This window comes from Cervus elaphus, chromosome 4, assembly GCF_910594005.1.
Source record: "Cervus elaphus chromosome 4, mCerEla1.1, whole genome shotgun sequence".
NCBI lineage: Eukaryota > Metazoa > Chordata > Mammalia > Artiodactyla > Cervidae > Cervus > Cervus elaphus.
Window position 1 is genome coordinate 55,389,058 of NC_057818.1, and position 20,610 is coordinate 55,409,667.

Here is a 20,610-nt window from a genome sequence, read left to right on the forward strand (position 1 = left end):
AAAAGTAAAAATAAAAAAACTTTTAAAAGAAAATGTATGAACAAAGCAAACAAACAAAAAGACACATAAATGTGGGGGTGGAAGAGGAGGACTTGGGATATTCTGTGGAACTCATTGCTATTTGCAGGATTATTAAATGCCTAGTGTCTCAGTCTCCTCATCTGTAAAATGGAAATAATAGTAGTATCCATCTCATAAGTTTGAAGAATAACTAAGGAATAATACATGCAATATGTTTGGAAGACTGCCTGTCATCATCAAAATTATTACTTAAGTTAAAGCAGGAGTTGGTATACACAGGGTCCTGCCCCCTTGCCCCACCCCCAAGCTTAGTCTCATGAACCTGGGAAGAACCCTAGGGTTCGAAAAATATGGTGTGAAACCCAGTCTGCTGAAGAAGGCCATTGGAGACTGTGGGCCTGTGTTCTTTGTAGTAAAGGGCAGCAGTAACTCTTTGTGTAGATAGTACAGAACTCTCTTCATAATTGGCCTCTTCCCTCATCAAAATCCTATGCCTGCCCCCAGGCCGCTATTTAATTAGCCCTCTACTACATTATGCCAGGTGGTTTACCTACAGGATCATCCCAAACACTCAAGGAAGTGGGTATCGTGACAGTTTTCCAGGTGGGGAAAAAATTAAATCAGAGAGGTTCAGTGACTTTCCTAAGGACACACAGCAGAGAGGAGGGTAGTTCCCCCCCCGCCCCTCCACCCCTGCACTTTCAATGGCTCTCATTTTAGCAAAGAATGTCTGAACGGAATGGCTGTCACGCATTTGTTGAGGCTCCTTCTATCTGAGCCTCAGTTTCTTCATGTGGAAAATGGGGATAATAGTAACGCACCAAGGCTGTTTTGAAAATTGAGAATACTGTGCTTATATTCGGCACATGTTAAGCACATCAGTAATTGGTTATTACTATATATCAGCCTTCTCCGTTTCTTTTTGAGAGATTGAAGCAGTGGTTTGACGTTAAGTGGAGATTAGTGAAGTTACAGAGGGACAGAAAAAACCCCTCGTCAATTTCCTGATAAAAACCAGCCACTGTACTAGAAATGCACTACGCATGCGCCTTCGGGTGGGGGATGGGCCGCGGCCTCCATTCCTATTGTGCATGCAGACTCCTGTGAATCCGCAATATACCTGAGCCGAGAGGTGAGGCGACGAAGTTTGGGAAGATACGGGTCGAATCTGAAAGGCACTGGGGGAGCCAGATGTCCGCTCAGTCCTAGTTGAAGGGCCTCCCTTTATACTTCGCACCCCGCCCCGCTCGGGTAATGGTCTCGCCCGATTCCGGTTCTCTGCCACCACTCCGGGACATACCAAGTTTCCAGCAGAGGGGTGGGGGTAGTAGACAGGGACAATTCAGCAGACGAGACCCTTGTCTCGGAGGTCAAGGAAAAATGAGGGGAGGGGGGAAAGGGGGTCCATACAGAAGAGGAGCGGGGAGGCCTTCAAGAGACTGTGTCCAGGGGGAGGGGCCTGGAAGACCTTTGTCAAAAATGCAGGCGGGGCCTCTGGATGGGCGAGTTCATTGGGTGCGAAGGTGGGAGTTGGGGTGGGCGAGTTCATTGTGTGTCCGACTGAGGGGGAAGAATGGTTGGGAGAGACCATTGTTTGTAGACATTTGGGCAATGTTTGGGAATGACCTCAGCGCGTATGAATGGGGAGGGTCAGGGTGAATGGATGCGCAGGTAACAGGTTTGAATGGTGCCCTAGGCAGGAGTTGGATTCTGACAGAGAACAGAGGCTCTGAGATGTGGGTGAACAACAGGTGCAAACGCCCCACTGACGGAAGAGTTAAGGACCTACCTGCAGAAGGAGGGTCTGCCTGTTGGAATGTAAGGTCCGCGGGCAAACATAACGAGAGTGATGCTGGAGAGGATGCAGGGGACATATCAGCGGGGCCTGGACGGCCAGGCTGAGGGGCCTGACGCTGTCCCGCCGTACTGGGGAGCCACGGGCGGGTTGTGAGCCGCAGAGGGGCAAGATCAGCTCTAGGTGTAGAAAGACCTGCCTGGGGCCGTGAGCGAGATGGACTGGAGAGGACAGACTGGAGGCAGGGAGGCCTGGGAAGAGGCTGGGCGAGGACACACATGAACCGGTTTCAGGGCTGTGGCGAGGGAGAGTACAGTGTATAGTTGGTGGTGGAGGCCATGGGAATGTCTGCCATTGTTCCGAGGAGGGTCTTGGAGAGAGATGGCCTTCCCTGCTCCCCCACCCCAACCCCCCCCTCCACCCCCAGGGCAGATGAGAACTCGGAGGAGTTCTCTCTCTCAACACCAGCGTCGTGGAGAAAACCCTCCCTGTCAATTCCCTTCTTCCTTCCACAGTCCCCTTTGCCTCCTCACCACTAGGAGTTGACCTGTAGCAGCCCTGCCTCACCCTCACTTCAGCATCCAGAGCCCAAGAGCCGATCAAGGACAGACTCCACCTCATGAAGCCGGGAGATGGAGAAGTGGATCCCGGAGAACCCCCAGACTGTCTGGGGTTCGATCCGTCTCACCTGAGGACACACCAGGAGGATGCTGAGGACCCAGAAGAGGTGAGACCCCACCCCCCACCACCCCAGGAGCTGGGTCACAGTCTGCATAGAGGTTCAAGCAGCTGTGAGTTTGACCCCCAGGTCTATCACCTCCTGGCTTGATGAGAAAGAAAGTAACATTTGACCAAAGACCCGATCAAGGTGAGGGAGGGGAAGAGGGTTCCAGGCACCAACTCCCTTGAGGAGGCTTTGGGTGTGGCCAGAGCCTAGTGAGCCTACGGGAGACGGCGAGAGATGACGTTAAAGGGGGAAGGCAGGCGGGTCATGCAGGGCCTCCTGGGTCTTGGTGAGGACTCGGGCTCTTCTCTGAGTTAGAGGGGAGCCGGGAGAAGGCACTGAGCGGAGAATCGACGTGAGCTCACGTAGGTGTTAACAGGCGCCCTCTGGCGGCCGCATGGGGAACAGACCTGGGGATCGGGGTCTGAGGCAGGGAACCCAGGAGAGCAGACAGTTGCAGGGGCTTCCCAGGTGGCACCAGCTGTAAAGAACCCGCCTGCGAGTGCAGAAGACATAAGAGACGCGAGCTCAATCCCTGGGTCGGGAAGATCCCCTGGAGGAGGGCACAGCAACCCACTCCAGTATTCTTGCCAAGAGAATCCCATGGACAGAGAAGCCTGGCGGGCTACGGCCCATAGGGTCACAAAGAGTCGGACACGACTGAGCACGCAGCACGGGCAAGAGATGATCATAAAAGGGTGATCATAAGAGGGTGCTGTCTGTGGAGGTGTTGAGATGTGGTCCGATTCTGGATGTATTTTCAAGTTGACGCCAACAGGCTTAATAAGGGATTAGATGAAGGTGTGTGAGAAAGAGGTGTCAGGTTTTTGCCCCCAGCACTTGGAAGGAAAGAAGCTGCCTTTTCCTCAGATGAAGGCATCAGAAGGGGCAGGCCTGGAGTGAGGGGACAGGATTTCAATCTTAACCCATTTGATCCGCATCGTAGCCGCTCCAAGAGGGAGGTCCCGTTATCTGCCCATTTTGCAGATGAGACAGCTGCAGTTCCAAGCCACGGTCACGCCTGGTTAGCGGGGGAATGGGGCGGGGGGGGGGGGGCGGATGACTTGAGGACTGTGCCCTCTCTCCACCTCTCCCAGGCGCCCGGAGGAGCCGAGGCGGAGGCGGGGACCCTGGTGCAGTTCATCGACGAGCACGGGGCGTACTCGACCGCGCGCCTGGTGCCCGACGGTTCGGCGGAGGAGCGCTCCGAGAAGCGGGGGCCAGGCTTGCTCCGCGCCGGCTCTGAGGGTCGGGAGGGGCTGGCGCGGCCCTGGCGGTTCAGCTGCGCCGCCTGCGGGAAGGCCTTCAAGCGCGCGTGGGAGCTGCTGAGCCACGAGGTGGTGCACACGGCCGCGCGGCCCTTCCGCTGTGGCTTGTGCACGGCCGCCTTCAAACGCCACTCGGACTGCAAGAGTCACCGGCTGGTGCACAGCGACGAGCGGCCGCACTGCTGTGACGCCTGCGGCAAGCGCTTCAAGCGAGCCAGCAACCTGCAGGTGCGGTCCGTGGGGCGGGGCCTGGGGTGGAGCCAAGAGAGGCCTGCAGAAAAGGAGTAGGGCGGAACTGAGGCTGGGTCAGATGTGGGCGGGGCCTGTAGGAAGGGGCGGGGTCTGCGGGAACGGGGCGGGGCAGGGCGTTGGACCGGATGTTCAGCTGCTCAGTCGTTGACTCTGCGACTCCATGGACTGCAGGACGCCAGGCTTCCCCGTCCTTCATTATCTTCCGGAGTTTGCTCAAACTTACGTCCATTGGGTCCAGGGACCCTGGAATTCTTTGTCCAAAGAGCCCTAAGGCTGGTTCCAGGACTCTCTCCAGATCCACCATCCCCAGGGTGCACTTTGCTCCCTCTAGCAGGCATAACCCTCTAGCCTGAAAGGGAGGCAGGGAGGCTTGGGCATCTGGGCAGGGCTGTCCAACTGTGGGTGCGATATCCCCTGAGGCCTGGAAAGCCCCAACCAGCTGGCAGCAAGGTGCCAGGTGACCTGGGCCACCAAGTTCTAGTGTGCAGTTCTGAGGATTCCAAAAATTGTGAATTTGAACCTAGGCTTCTAGATCATGGTGAAGGTCTATTTGTTAAGGGAGAAGGAAGAACTTATTTTATTTGATAGTTTGATTTGTAATTTTAAAAATGCTTAAACAATTGGTAAGTGTACTTTCATGGGCTTCCCTGATGGCTCAGTGGTAAAGAATTCACCTGCCAAACAGGAGGTGCGACTTCAGTTCGGTTGGGAAGAGCCCCTGGAGAAGGGAATGGCAACCCACTCCAGTATTCTTGCCTGGGAAATCCCATGGACAGAGGAGCGTGCCGGCTACAGTCCATGGGGTCGCAAAAGAGTTGAGCGTGACTCAGAGACTAAACCACAACAAATGTATACTTTCACCTGGTCTCTTTCCTGGAGACCTGCGAGGACTAGGGGTGAATCTGTCTGGAGAGGCGTGTCGTGCAGAGATGAGTGTCCTCACCCCCTCTGCTGTCCCTGTCCCCAGGAGCACCGCCGCATCCACACGGGCGAGCGTCCCTTCCCCTGCCAGTCCTGCCCGAAGCGCTTCAAGACCCCCTACGAGCTGCACCGCCACGAGCCGCTGCACGCCCCCTCGCGGCCCTTCCCCTGCCCGGACTGCGGCAAGGCCTTCGCGGCCGGGCCGGCCCTGCTCCTCCACCGGCGGCAGCACTGCGTGGACAAGCCGCACGCGTGCGGGGTGTGCGGCAAGCGCTTCAGCTACAGTCACAGCCTGCGGGTGCACGAGCGCGTGCACACAGGCGATCGGCCCTTCGTGTGCCCGCTGTGCGCCAAGGCCTTCAAGCAGTCCAACGCGCTGGCCTCTCACCGTCGCGTGCATTCGGGGGAGCGGCCCTACCGGTGCGCCACGTGCGGCAAGGCTTTCAAGCAATCGTCCTACCTGGCCATCCACCAGCGCACGCACACGGGCGAGCGGCCCTATCCCTGCGATGCCTGCGGCAAAGCCTTCTCCAGGCCCTCGCTGCTCCTGCAGCATCGCCGGGTGCATAGCCCCCTGCGCCCCCACGCCTGTCGCTTCTGCCCCAAGCACTTCAAGGACCTGAACTACCACGCGGTCCACGAGAGGCTGCACACGGGAGACATGCCCTACAAGTGTAGTCTCTGTGGCAAGGGCTTCGCGCATCCCAGCAACTTGCTGCAGCATCAGAGCGTGCATCCGGATGGGTGAGGGTGGGGTGTGGGGCCTCGAGGAGGCCAATGAGAGCTCCGTGTCCCCAGAGCTGGAATGGGAGGGAACCGGGTCCAGTGGACGCCCGGTTTCAGACAGCGCCGTCCAATAGCATCTCTGCAGAAACACTCTGCATCTAGGCCGTCCAGTGTCTTAGCGACCAGGCACCTGTGGTTCCTTTGAGCGTTTGAAACATGGTTAGTGCCCCTGTGGACGTGATTTTTTTCTTTTTTTTGGAGGGGTGTAACTTTTTAGTTTGCAGTCCTTTAAGACTCACAAGAAGTTGCAAAAATTAGCACAGAGCTTTCCCATGTACCCTTCACCCAGCTCTCCGCCATGGATGCCATCTTAGATAGTCTTCCTGGCACCGTGTGCCCGCGTGCGTGCTCAGTCCTGTCTGATTCTTTGTGACCCCATGGACTGTAGCCCACCAGGCAGGCTCCTCTGTCCATAGGGTGTCCCAGGCAAGAATACTGGGGTGGGTTTCCATTTCCTTCTCCAGGGGATCTTCCCGACTCAGAGATTGAACCTGCGTCTCCTGCACTGGCAGGCGTGTTTTTTGTTTTTTGTTTTTTACCACTGAGCCACCTGGGAAGCCCCAGCATACTGTCAATAACCAGGAAATCGATTCCCATAAGATTCTGTTAACTCAGGTACAGATCTTATTCAGAGTTTGTCAAAACATAAGTGACTATTTAAGCTCACTGAATTTGAATCAATTTCCCTTTAAACAGCCACTGTTATCTAGTTGCTGCCATCCTGCACAGTGCAAGTCTAAGGCTTGAAGGCATGAGGGGTGCCCGGCAGTGGCTGTGATATTTGAAGAATTGCTGCACACGCCCATGTGAGACGCTTAATATTCTTGAGAAGGACTTTGCAGAGGACCTTTAACAAAGCCTTCCCCCCCCCCCCCCCCGCCTTTAAAAGCCAAGAGGAAAGTTTATAAATCTCATTCCAGGGCAGAAAGTACACACATTCAAACCCAACACACTGGTATTATGTGGTGTAAATGTACATGGTAATAACTATGATCAAATCACAGCTGCTTCCGGGTGTAGCCTGTTATGTGACCCTGTGGCTGTTTCGGCATTCCTCATAACTAAAACATTAACGTGGTAATGGGATCATGTGGTCATCTTGTGTCTTCCCATACATAAAAAAGTGCTGAATTCCTTCACTTGGAATATCTGGCTTTCCTTAATTAACAATAATCATTTGATGTTCTGACTACCTGCCCTTTGTTGCAAAACCTCTATATGACCTGGCTCGTCCCCTTGCTTCCTCAGAGCAGTTCTCTCAGGGTCATTTGAGATGCTGCCTCCCAGGCTTGAAGTCCTAAAAATTCCCACCGAATAAAACATAACTGTCAACTTTTAGGTGGTGACTGTTTTTTTTTTTAAGTCGACAATGCAATTGGCTATATAGTACTGTGCCACAATAGATCTGTAATACTTTTCACACAAATAATACATAAAAAAACAGACACTAAAAATAAAGAAACTATTTTTAATCTTAGAGAACCTTGAAAAGTACAGTAGTGCAGTACAGTAGCTGGCATACAGGGGCTGGCACCAAGTGAACAGGAGAGAAGAGTTACTGACTAGACGGCGGAGACGTGGTGGGGGATGGCAGAAGCATCATCAGCAACAGGAGACAGAGGGCAAGCCACAAATTCACCCACTCCTGACGTTGATGGCACAGATTCTGGTTCCTTGCTGGATTCAATTGTATCTACTCCCTTGAAAAAATGATCCGGTGATGTCTGGTTCGTAGCTCTTTTTTTTTTCCTCCTCGTAGACGACACGGTAGTACTGGATTGCATTCTGAATGACTGCCGCAACCTCCCTGTACCATTCTACGGTCAGCTCCCGTGCTTCAAAATGCGAACAGTGCCTCCTGGAATGAAGAAAATCCCCTTGCCCTTTCCTGCATCGTGAATCTCTTTGGTTCTTCCATTAGTTCTTCTTCGTCTTGTCTCTCGTCGTCCTTTCTCTGGGCTTCTGATTCCATCAGGTCTTCATCAGTTTCATTAGTAAGCTCCTCGTTGCATACCAGGGAGTTCAGTGAAGTCATCCTCTTGTAGATCTGGCTTGAAATAAAGGTAGAGTACCACAGCACTCTACATAGTACTGTCCAGTAAAGGATGCAAAACACAACCACTTATAGAGGTTGTGTGCATGAGACAATGTACTCCAGCTATGTGAACTAACTTATGTGATTGGACGTGAATGCCAACGCATGTTCACATCTTTGAGAGTTCACAACCTGCAGGTTCGTATGTAGGGCACTTACTGTATTCCCAGAGTTGACTGAGCGAGGTAGCAGCCACATTTTTAATAGAGCAAAATCAAGCAGATAAAGTTAGTTTTAATCACATTGTATAACGTATTTTAACTCAAAATATTGTAAACAAGTAGTATGGAAATTATTAATTTCATATTGATGTGCTCTTTTTCATTATAAGACTTCCGATCTGTATGTATTTTTTAATGGAGAACTTGTCTCAATTCATACTCAGCTCCATTTCAGAATTCAAGAGCCACACAGCATTTTTTTTTCCCTTCTATAAATTATGGAGACTCTTTGGTTGTCACAGAAAGTTGTGGGTATGAGACCATCTATTGAATATCTTTCAAGAAAAGATGATTCTCAGCTTCAAAAGGGAAGAAGTCAATTTGGAAGTAATCTTACTGTTTTTCAGCAGCACGAAAGGGCAGATGGTTGGGTAGCAGGATGAAAATATCCCAGTAATTCTCTTCAGTCTTGAATTTTTCTCAGGTTTATGAAACAAATAAAAGACAATGAAGTTGTTTGAGCAATGGAAGAAAACAAAACAACTTACCAGCAAAAGAATAGTGTGGGTGGCTTTGATTTCAGGAGATGACTGGGGAGAGAGGCTGGGGCTGTGAATGTGCTGGGCCCTTTGGCGGTGTTTGTAGAGGAGATTCACGGTGTAGAGACTGGACCACATCACAAGGATCACAAAGAGAAGATCTCGAATTATTACAACACTTCCAAATGCAACCGAATGATTCTGTCTCAACTGATTCGTTTGGCAGTGTAGTGTAGAATACTCCAAACCAACAATCGTGAAATTGTGATCGGCTTCTACAGTTTCAATGATGTAGATATAGATGAGCATGTTGGTGATCCAGAAGAAAAGGAAAGAGAAGTAAATGCACATAGAGAGTTTAGATCTAAGCCATACCCACCTAGAATGAACAGGACTGATAGTAATGGCTTGGTACCCACTCAGGAGAGCAGTGGTACATATGGAAAGACCCCGGGTAACTCTATGTATGTACAAAGTTGCCTTACAACCAACATCATCCAGAAAATGTTTTACTCCGAAGGATGACACAATGTCTGGTATCAACTTGAACAAGATGGTCAAAGCATTGACCGAGGTCAGATGTATACAGATCAAATCTATGGGTTTTTTCAGGTGATTTTTATCTAAGAAGATAAACACACAAAGCATGAAAAGCAATGAGTTCCCCATGAACCCAATACTAATTTGAAATACAAAGAAAAGTCCCCAAATCATGTCACTTGGAAACATTATGAGATTGATGTTTTATACACTATAATGGAGTCAACCAGGTTTAAAATAAAATCAATTATATTGTGAAGTTATACATAATGGAGCTTGTGAAAGGGCATAAGGATTGACAGTTCAGTGTGAAGGTAAGGGGTAGGAACATTTAACTCTTCTGTATTTCAGGCCAAGATGTGTCACTTCCAGACCCTCAATTCCAGGAATTCTTGAGAACCTCTGATATAGAATTAGGTTTCTAAAAAAGGGAGAATTCACAAATAATATCAGAATTTAAAAATGTTGTTAGGACGGCAGTGGAGAAGTTGACAAATATTAGAAAAATAACATGATACTACAATTATCGAGCCAACTCACTGGAAAAGACCCTGATGCTGAGAAAGACTGAAAGCCAAAGGAGAAAAGGGTGAGAGAGGAAGAGATGGTTGGATGGCATCACCGACTCAATGGACATGAGTTTGAGCAAGCTCTGGGAGATGGTGAAGGACAGGGAAGCCTGGTGTGCTGCAGTCCAAGAGGTCTCAAAGAGTCCAACGTGACTTAGCAACTGAAAACAATAACACCATTATCTATGCCAATAAATTTGGAAACTTAGGAGACTGGGGGACAAAACTCCAGAAGACTTTAACTCACCCCCCCCCAAATATATTGAAATAATAGAAAGACATAAGTATATAAAGTTCCTCATGATAACACTGATCTGTAGGAAGAATTCATCCAGAAGATATATCAAAGAATGCTTCGATGTTGAAGTGTGCCAAACACTACCAGATATAAATAACATCTATGAACCACTGCTAAGGAGAGAATAACAGAATATTCCATCAATCATATTATGGGCTTTACATAACTTTGGAAGCAAAAAAATAACAAAATATGAAAAAGACAATGCCAACTCTATTTCATAAACAAAAACTTTTTTAAAAAGTTACAGAATAATTGTAAAATTATGTTTACAGTGCATAAAAGCATCAGGCACTTAACCAAAGGTTTATCTGAACACAAAACATAAGCTGAACAGTTGAACCTTCATCTGCATGATTGCCCAAACTAGTAGGCTAAAAGGACAAAAGTAGATGATCACTTTAATATATGCAGAAGATCATAGGATAAAGTTTAAGATATTCAACACATATTTATGATAGAAATATTTAGGTACTAACAATAGAAAGAAATAATCTTACCCTGACAAAAGCATCAACAATGACAAGACTCCTAATTCAGGTTACATATGAAAAGCTTTACATTTGAGATCGGCTCTAAGTAAAAATATCTTCTCTCACTCCTTCTATTCCTCATTTTATCAGATTTCATGGACTTTACTGTAAAGAAAGAAAGTGAAGAAGGAAGACTTTTTGTCATTGACAGTATATAAATGTAAAGAAGGAAACCAATAGAATCATTGGTTGAATTATCAGACTATATAAGAGTGCTTTTCAGGATTACTGAAAGCAAAGTCAGTAAAAAAAATTTTTTTGGATTTCTATGTGCCAGCATAAAAATAGTTTTTAAGTGCAATTTAAAGTGCTATTAATATAGCATAAAATTTGTTAAACCTAGGAGTTAATGTATGATTAGAAATATGTAAAACCTCTAAGAGAAAACAATGGCATATATTTGTCTACAAGTGATTAAAGCATTTTAATTGAAAATGATGTAAAATAATTTGAGATAAATGGCATTATCCATAAAAATACAATTAATAGATAATACCTATTAAAAATAAAATCTTAAAATAGAAAAACAAAAGTGACACATACTCATGGCTGGGAAAGGAATGAAGTGAAACTAAGAGGCAAATTTTATCACATGTACATTTATAACAACTAAATGTAGAGAAAGGGCTTCCCCCCGGCTCAGTAAAGAGCCTGCCTACAAATGCAGGAGACACAGGAGATGTGAGTTTGACCCCTGGGTTTGGGAAGATCTCCTGGAGGAAGGAAATGGCAACCCACTCCAGTATTCTTGCCTGGAGAATTCCAGGGACAGAGGAGCCTGGCAGGCTACAGTCCATGAGGTCTCACAGAGTCAGACACAATGAGTGACGAAGCATAGCACAAATGTAGAGAATAAAGAAGAGACAAAAGAAAACATAAATAAGGGGTGATATTAGCTGATATGTGGACCATATGGAATTTTCAAATAGTTGTGAACAATACACTGAAAGTCAAAATACAATAAAGAAAATGTGATATGGTTTTAAATGGAAACAAAAAGAAGGACAGTGAAACAGTATTGGAGAGGAGTAAGTGATACTAATGAGTAAAAGAAATGAAAGAATGAAGAAAGCAAAAGCAATAGAAAAGAGAATGGGGGCAATAATAGAAGAAAGGAGATAAAATACGCTGTATTGAACAGAAAATTTAACTGAAGGTTAAGTCTGGAAAAAAATGGCAGACTCCATAAGGAAGCTTTGGATGGGGAATGGGAATACTGAAAAGTCTCCATACCGCTGTCCCTTTCTCGAGGCTGAGAGTCTCAGATCCTTAAGGAAAGCAGTCAGATTCCCCAAGAAGGTGGAAGCATCTTGGACAGGCCGGGTCTGACGCACAAAGACTGTATATCAGGGACCAGATGGCAGGGCGTCTCCTCCCAGCGGGTCCCCTCGTCACCTGCTGTCTCCAGCACCTTGTTTGTTGGGGTCATCCTGACGCTCCCAGAGGGGCAGCAAATTGCTCTCCCAGATGCAAAATGATTCTCCTGGTAAACTTATTAGGTTTATTGACGAGGAGGCAAAGGCACGGTCTGGGGATGTACATTTCCCCAGTAGATCTATATCATGAACTTCAGAATTGAGAGACGTGATCAAAGTCAGTTTTCATTTTGGTGATGGAAATTCCCCCAGGACTTGTTAAACTCTGACCTCAGAGCAGCTCCTCAGAAATCACGGTTCACTTTCCCTCTTTAGCCTTTTATGCCTCCTGCTTTTTTTTTAAATTAATTAATTAATTAATTTTAATTGGATGCTAATTACTTTACAATATTGTAGTGGTTTTTGCCATACATTGATATGAATCAGCCATGAGTGTACATGTGTTCCCCATCCTGAACCCTCTCCCACCTCCCTCCCCATCACATCCCTCAGGGTCATCCCAGGGCACCAGCCCTGAGCACCCTGCATCATGCATCAAATCTGGACTGGTGATCTATTTCACATATGATAATATACATGTTTCATCGCTATTCTCTCAAATCATCCTATCCTCGCCTTCTCCCACAGAGTCCAAAAGTCTGTTCTTTACATCTGTGTCTCTTTTGCTGTCTTGTATATAGGGTCAACGTTACTATCTCTCTAAATTCCATATATATTATGACTCCTGCTTTTATTGTTCGCTTTTCCCACAGCTTTGTTGAGATAGAGTTGACATGTAACGTTGTGTAAGTTTAAGGAGTATAATGTGGTGATCTGATATGCTGAACTACATGGGTTTGCAAATGAGCAGATCCACTTACATGTGGATCATTTTTCCCACGAAATATGTACTGTAGTACTTACTACATGATCCACGGTTGACTGAACTCACTGATCCAAGACCACAGATACAGAGGGCTCACCGGATTTTCAATCGTGCGGGCATCAGAGCCCCTGACCTTCATGTTGTAGGCCAGCTGATATTGCACAATGACTATTGTGATAAAGCCATTGTCTCAGGCATCTCACACAATTACGTGTGTGCCTGTGTCTCTCTGTGTGTGTTGAGAACATTCAAGATCTACACTCCCGGCCACTCTCAAGTGTACAGTGCAGTACTGTTAATTAGTGTTAAATATAGTAACCAGGCTATGGACTAGAGTCCCAGAAATTATTCGTTTTAGAAATGGCAGTTTGTGTCCTTTGACCAAGATCTCTCAGTTTCCCCCATTGTTCAGCCCCTGACAATCACATTCTGCAGTCTGTTCCTGCAGGAGTCAGGCTTTTTCATTTTAAAATTTTAAATTATGATATCTTTTATTATTTTTAAAATTTTTACTGAAATTATGTTGTTTGTTTCAGGTGTACAACAAGGTGATTCAGTTATACATGTACATAAATAGACTCTTTTTTAGATTCTTTTCCCATATGGGCCATTACAGAGTGTTGAGTAGAGTTTCCTGTGCTATAAGCAGGTCCTTACTAGTTATCTCTTTTATATACAGCATTGGGTATATGTCAATCCCAATCTCCCAGTTTACCCCCCTCCCCACCCCCACTTTTAACCATACGACTGTTTTCTACATCTGTGATTCTATTTCTGTTTTGTAAACAAGTACATTTGTACCACTTTCTTCGACACCACATATAAGCAACACCATTGGATATTTATCCTGAATTGGGCTTTTTTAGATTCCACATATAAATGAGATCATGTGGCTTGCCTTTCTCTGTCTGACTTATCTCGAAAAACATAATAATCCTCAGTTTCCCAAATTGTTCCAAGTGGCAGGTTTTCCTTTTTTTAAAAAATATTTATTTTTTGTTTATTTTGGTTACACTGGGTCTTAGTTGTGGCCTTTGGGATCTTTAGTTAGTGCATGTGGAATGTAGGTCCCTGACCAGGGATCAAACCTGGGCCCCTGGCATTGGGAGCACAGTCTTAGCCACTGGACTGTCAGGCAAGTCCCACCTGTTTGTTTTTTTTAATTGCAGCCTATTGATATTCACCAATCCAAAAACCCAGCCGTTCATAATTGCCCGATTTTGTCCAGGCTTTGCCTACTAAAGGTTTTGTTTTTTTTAAGTGAAATATTGTTGCCGGACATTATGTCTGTTAAGGTTTTAGCATGCTAGTGGCTAGGCAAAAAAAATCTTTTTCAAATGAAAGACAATTACACAAAAGAAAAAGTTTGATCTTGAAGAGTAACGGAGAGTGTGGCAACGTTCGTTTGTTTATCCCGATATTCCTTGGGTGTCTATATGGGCTACACATGAATCCAGCCATCTAGGATTCTGGGAATGGCGAAGGAGACATATGCATTGCCCCTTCCCATACTGGACCAAAAAATCACACCAAGAAACCCAAAGACTCTTATCATCTGAATGATCAGACATTTTAAAGAATGGAAGCAGGACCAGGTGTGCCAAGACCTGGAGAGGCAAGTGTCCAGCTGCCCTGGAAGGTGACCGCAGGCTTGAAGTCCCAACACACAGACAGGACCTAAGCAAGATGGTAACTTGCCTGGGCAAGAGGAGATTCATCATGCAGGTGACCTTGAATCTCTGGACCCTACCGTGGGGCAGGAGATGAGGTGCCATTGTGAAGATTCAGTAGAAGGATGACCAGTAGCTGAGGACCCCAGAATGACAGGGTCAGCTCCACCAACAGTGTGACAAAGTCACCTCATCCTAACAAAATACATCGGCACCTATAGACAAAACTCAGCGAAAGAGTCAGAGATTGTTTCATGACATGGATTCTCCCCTTTGGTTTCAACTATTGCACTATTCTCAGGAATTCAATTGGTGTTATTTTTCCCCACTACATATAACGGTTCAGGGAATATCTTTCCATGTTCTTGCTCTGCATATAGGTGCTCTTATGTTATAGAATTGATTTCTAAAGGTGGCTTTTGGGGTCAAGTGACAATTCAAAATTTTAACCTATGTTTCCACACTATTCAAAAAGTTTAAGGCAGTTCATAGCTCCTCTACTAATTTCATCTTATAAAGTCTTACATAAATGGTTCTTTGCATAATATTGCCCAAGGTGATGAATTTCTACTCTTGAAGGCATTCCTTTCTGAGTCTTTATAAGTATCAAATAGAGAAAGTCCTTTACAAAAGATGTTGTATTAGATTTTTTAAAAAATATCCAGCATCCAGAGATTTGATAACCTATAGAAGATTTTTTGGCCTATATCAGGGGGTATATCTCATCTTGATGAAATCATGTTTATGATGTTCAGTTTATGTAAATAGATAAAACATTTTATAAGAATATTCATCAGGTTGTCTAAAGGATATGACACCCCAAATTAAGAAGGGTGACTGTGTATATATATTTTCATAAAAGTCATTTAGGGTATTTTCTTTTTAAAACATGTTTATTCATTTCCTTTTGACTATGCTGAGTCTTCGTTGCTCCTAGGGCTTTTCTCAAGCTATGGCAAACAGGGGCTACTCTTTAATTGCAGTACTTGGGCTTCTCATTGCGGTGACTTCTCTTATTGCAGAGCATGGGTTTCTAGAGTGTACAGGCTTCAGTAGTTGTGGCTCAAGGGCTTAGTTGCTCCATGGCATGTGGGATCTTCCCAGACCAAGAATTGAACCCATGTCTCCTGCGCTAGCAGGCAGATTTTTATCCACTGTGTCACCAGGGAAGCCCAGGGTATTTTCCTGATATTCTAATTCAGTCTTTTTGTATGAGCCTTAATTTTGGTGACAGATAAAATTTTATGGCAGGACCTATATGACTTCTAGGAACTTCCTACAATTTCTGGGAAACTTATAACATACCTCTATAGACACATTGTTAATAAACTGTTAATGTTACTTATTTGACAATGCTTCCCATGTAATTTAATATATCAAATATACCTAGTTAGTTTAATCTCTTTTTTCTCAATAAGGAGAGAAAGCAAATCTTTGAGATATTTCAGGGGCCTCTGAATATCTTAAAATTAGTCCAAAGTCAAAAAGACCTTGTTTAGAATTTAACTTAATGTTTTAAAAGTTTATAAAAACTATTAAAGGGTTTTAAAACACTTAGTCAGATAGATCAGTTGGAAACAATGCTTAGTTATCCATTTAACCAAAATTACGAAGATTTCATAGGTAAATACAGAAGCTAAAAGAAAACTTAGATCTTTCAATGCTATCAAGACCAGATCTACTTAAAAACCAAAGACATGATGAAGATAACATAGAACATAACTAATTATTTTGACATGGCAGAAGATTTTTATTTATTTAGGCAAATGACTTAAAGGTAAGGAAAAAGTTTTTTAGAAACTCTGGTGGCTCAGAATTCAACTGCCAGTGCAGGAGACGCAGCTTCAACCCCTGGGTCAGGGAAGATCCTCTGGAGAAGGAAATGGCAACCCACTCCAGTATTGCCTGGGAAATCCCATGACAGGGGAGCCTGGTGGGCTACAATCCATGGAATCAAAAACAGTCAGGTGGGACTTAGCGACCGAACAACAACAGCAACAATCATGTGCAGACCATTTTTTTTTTTTAATTTGTCCTCTCAACAGATAGAAAACCAAATTCCAGTTTTGCATCAGTTTACTTTAGATATTGGGAGCTTCCCTGGTGGCTCAGAAGGTAAAGAATCTGCCTGCAGTGAAGGAGACTCGTGTTCGATCCCTGGGCCAGGAAGATCCCCCAGAGAAGGAAATGGTAACCCACTCCAGTATTCTGGCCTGAAGAATCCCATGGACAGAGGAGCCTAGTGGGCTGCAGTCCATGGGGTCGAAAAGAGTCAGACACAACTGAGTGAACACCACCACCACCAGTGGTTAAGACTCCGAGCTTCCACTGCAGGGGGCTAAGGCCCCATCCCTAACTGGGGAACGAAGATCCAACATGCAACATGGGCAAAAATAAATAAATAAATATTAAAATTTAAAAAAGAAACCTATAAGACCTTGGCTGGACCTTGAGAGCATTAAACGGTGTAGGTCAGACAGTGAAGGACAAAGGTTGTATGATCTCACTTACACGTGACATCTAAAACAACCAAACTCATGAGACAGAGCAGAAGGGCGGCTGTCAGGGGCTGGGGTGTGGGGGAAACGGAGAGCTCTTAGTCAAAGGCCATACACCTCCAGTTCTAAGATAAATAGTTTGGAGGAATCTAAGGGACAGCACAGTCAAGTATACTTAACAATACTGTACTGTTCACTTGAAAGTTGCTAAGAGAGCTGAAAATCTTAAATATATTCTTATCACACAAAAAATGATGGCAATTATGTGAAGTATTGAGATGTTAACCAACTTTTATTATGATAATCACTTTGCAATATACAGATGTTTCAAATCATCACACCTTACATTTACTCAATGTTATATATTGTACTGCTGTGCTAAGCCACTTCAGTCCTGTCTGACTCTTTGTGACCCCATGGACTGTTCCCTGCCAGACTTCACCGTCCACGGGATTCTCCAGGCAAGAATACTGGAGTGGGTTGCCATGCCCTCCTGCAGGGGATCTTCCCCACCCAGGGATCGGACCCAGGTCTCTTATGTCTCCTACATTGGCAGGCGGGTTCCTTACTATTAGCACCACTTGGGAAGCCCATGTTATATATTGCTTTGCGTCAGAAAAGATGTTTTAAAAAACAAGCTTCAGAAGAGGAGGCTGAGTTGGAAAAGTGAACGTATCCTCTGAGATGCTGCTCTGAGGTAGGCTTTTATCAGGTCCTGGGGGAATTTCCATCAGGGCGTGGAAACTAACTTTGATCACCTGTCTAGACTCTGACGTTTACTTAATGATGTAGATCAACCTGGGAAAAGTACGTCCCCAGACCGTGCCTTTGCCTCCTGTCAATAAACCCAATAAGTTTACCAGGAGAATCATTTTGCATCTGGGAGAGTGACTTGTTGCCCCTCTGGGCGTGTCAGAATGACCCCAACAAACAAGGTGCTGGAGACAGCAGGTGACGAGGGGACACGCTGGGAGGAGACGCCCTGCCATCTGGTCCCTGATATACAGTCTTTGCGGGTCAGACCCGGCCTGTCCAAGATGCCTCACCTTCTTGGGGAAGCCAGTTGCTTTCAGTAAGGATCTGAGACACTCCGGTTTGAGAGCCAGAAAGAGGTATAAAATCCTTTTTTAATTTTCTTGAGGAGGAGGGGGAATCCTAGTTCCACCGCCAGTAATTGAACCCATGCCCTCTGCAATGGGAAGTGCAGAGTCTTAACCACTGGACTACCAGGGAAGTCCCTAAAAATCTTTTCAATATTTTCACTCCCAATCCCAAGCTTCCTTACAGAGACTTCATTATTTGCTCAGATATAATCTGCTAATTTTCTGTTTGATATGAATATATTTATCTTCTTTCTCACAATATTGTCATGACTTCTTTTCCTTCAGGTATGTTGCTTTTTATACTTCATTCTTTTTCTTTTTTAATATTTCTTAAATTTCTTAAATTGCTTAAATAGTGAACCACTGTTTATTACTCTTTCACTGTCTACAATTCATTTTCCTTCTAAAACTCTAACATATTTTCTACATTGTACTTTTGACTTTTTTGTTTCTTAACAGCTATTTAAAATTCCAAACAATTCCACTTGACAAATATCTCTTTTTTAATGCTTTTTTTAATCTCTTTATTGTCTACACCTTAGTAGTAGTAGTTAAGTCGCTAAGTCGTGTCCTACTCTTTCAATCCCATGGACTGTAGCCTGCCAGGCTCCTCTGTCCATGGGATTCTCCAGGCAAGAATACTGGAGTGGGTTGCCATTTCCTTCTTCAAGGGATCTTCCCGACCTAGGAATTGAACCTGGGTCTCCTGCATTGCAGGCAGATTCTTTACTGACTGAGTTATAAAGGAAGCCCTTAACTGATATTTATTTACATTTGATATAATTCAATGCGTCTCAATTTCATTTAATTACTATTTTATAATTTTATCTTTACTTTTGTTTTTCCCAGCATCTTTCTATTTTTATGTATATAGGTTTTGATCTCAAATTGAATTACAGTATACTCATTTTCATTTAAAACTGCTTGATTGCATCATTTATCTTAGAGGCTTTACATATTTTCTTCTAAATATATATTAATTCCGGGGTTCAAGAAATTTTTATGTTGTTGAGATGTATAATTCCTTAAATTTCATTTTAAAACAGTTATCCTACTGGAATACAGAAATTCAGATGATTTTTATACTGACTTTGCTTCCAGTAACCTTGTATATCATTTTAAAAAATTCTAAAATTAAAGCTGATGATTCTATTAGTTTCCTTTTTAACATGTATAGATTCTGTTAATGATAAAAGATAGTGAAAAAATTCTTTCTAGTTTTTTCCTTACTTTATTACAAAGTCCAGGAAATCAGAAATCATGAAAACTCCAAGTTCCAAGAAACATGAATGAGGTAATAACCTTGTGAATTTGAATGCCAGCCTTAATGGAGGTCATACCATTTTTACACTCTGTGAGTTGACTAATTCTGGTTTTGTAACAAGCACATAAAATTGTTTACAAGAAGATATAAATTGGAGATATTTTGCAGTCAACAATACACATGGAATATTGGTTAGCTTGGGTTTTATCAGCCACAGTATGCCTGATATTTAAGGCTAAAAAAAAATTCCCTATTGTGGGAACAGACCCTTATACTGTGAAATGTTTAGCAGTATCCATGGCCATTACCGATTAGATGCCAAAACTCTGTAGTACTTACTATTAAGAACAGAAAATGTCACTGAAAAATGCAATTGACCTATGGACAAAAGCAGCATGAGGCAAATTGTCCACTTGGAAAACTCTGTATGAGATGATTTGTGTTGCGAGTGGGAAGCCATGCAGCACTGCATATAGGATCTTAGTTCTGGGACCAGGGATTGAACCTGCACCCCCTGCATTGAAAGCACAGAGTCTTAACCACTGGAATGCCAGGCAAGACCCCGAGTTGAATTTTTAAGTGGTAATTGTCTTAGAAGTATTGTATAACGTAGTCAAAATTCTAAACACAAACTTCAAATACATATGATTCTCTTTAGGTTTTAGAAGTGTTAAAAAAAAAAAAGAAGTGTTAACATTCTCTAGAAATGTCAGACTATTGAAGCATATGGGTTCAGATACAAAATGCAATCTAATACACTTAGGAAAAAATGTTTTCCTTTTTAAAGAAATATTATATGGATTTGTGCATACACTTTCTTTTTTTAAGATTTTTTTTTTGGACCACTTTTAAAGTCTTCATTGAATTTGTTATGACATTGCTTCTGTTTGATACTTTGGATTTTTTTGGCCGTAAGGCATGTGGGATCCTAACTCCCTGATCAGGGATCGAACCCCCACCTCCTGCACTGGAAGGTAAATTTCTTTAGCCACTGGACCACCAGGGAAGTCCCTGTGGATCACACATTCATTATATTTAGTCAATTAAAAAAAAAAAAAAACGTGGAGAGTTAAAAATAATTCTTGAATCCCATTTCCTGGAGGTAATCTTTTTAGCAGAGAAACACTCACTATACCTCTTTTTTTTTCTCTTTCTATGAGCAATTTCCCCCAAATTGGAATCAGTCTGTATACAGCTTTTCTGTCTTACCATTGTCTCTCATTTGCACTTGTCATTTTTTAAACATTCTTTTTTGTATTCTTTTCCATTATGGTTTAGCCCAGAATATTGAATATAGTTTCCTGTGCTATCCAGTAGGACCTTATTGTTTAT

The 20,610-nt window shown here is 44.2% G+C and overlaps 1 protein-coding gene across 4 annotated transcripts; it reads left to right on the plus strand.

Annotated features, from left to right (window-relative positions):
* Nucleotides 1-1,074: 1,074 nt before the first annotated feature.
* LOC122692261 (zinc finger protein 664-like) lies at nt 1,075-7,105 on the plus strand. 4 transcript variants are annotated; one of them, XM_043899663.1, is made up of 5 exons: nt 1,079-1,153; nt 1,718-1,839; nt 2,332-2,543; nt 3,638-4,036; nt 5,028-7,105. In XM_043899663.1, exons 3-5 carry the CDS (start codon nt 2,436-2,438, stop codon nt 5,727-5,729), a joined length of 1,209 nt encoding a protein of 402 aa, XP_043755598.1. In that variant the 5' UTR covers nt 1,079-1,153; nt 1,718-1,839; nt 2,332-2,435; the 3' UTR covers nt 5,730-7,105. The 4 variants fall into 4 exon arrangements, with proteins under 4 accessions (XP_043755595.1, XP_043755598.1, XP_043755599.1 ...); XM_043899660.1 differs by lacking the exon at nt 1,718-1,839 and having other exon boundaries at nt 1,075-1,153; XM_043899664.1 differs by lacking the exon at nt 1,718-1,839 and having other exon boundaries at nt 1,082-1,153; nt 2,356-2,543.
* The last annotated feature ends 13,505 nt before the right edge of the window (nt 7,106-20,610 follow it).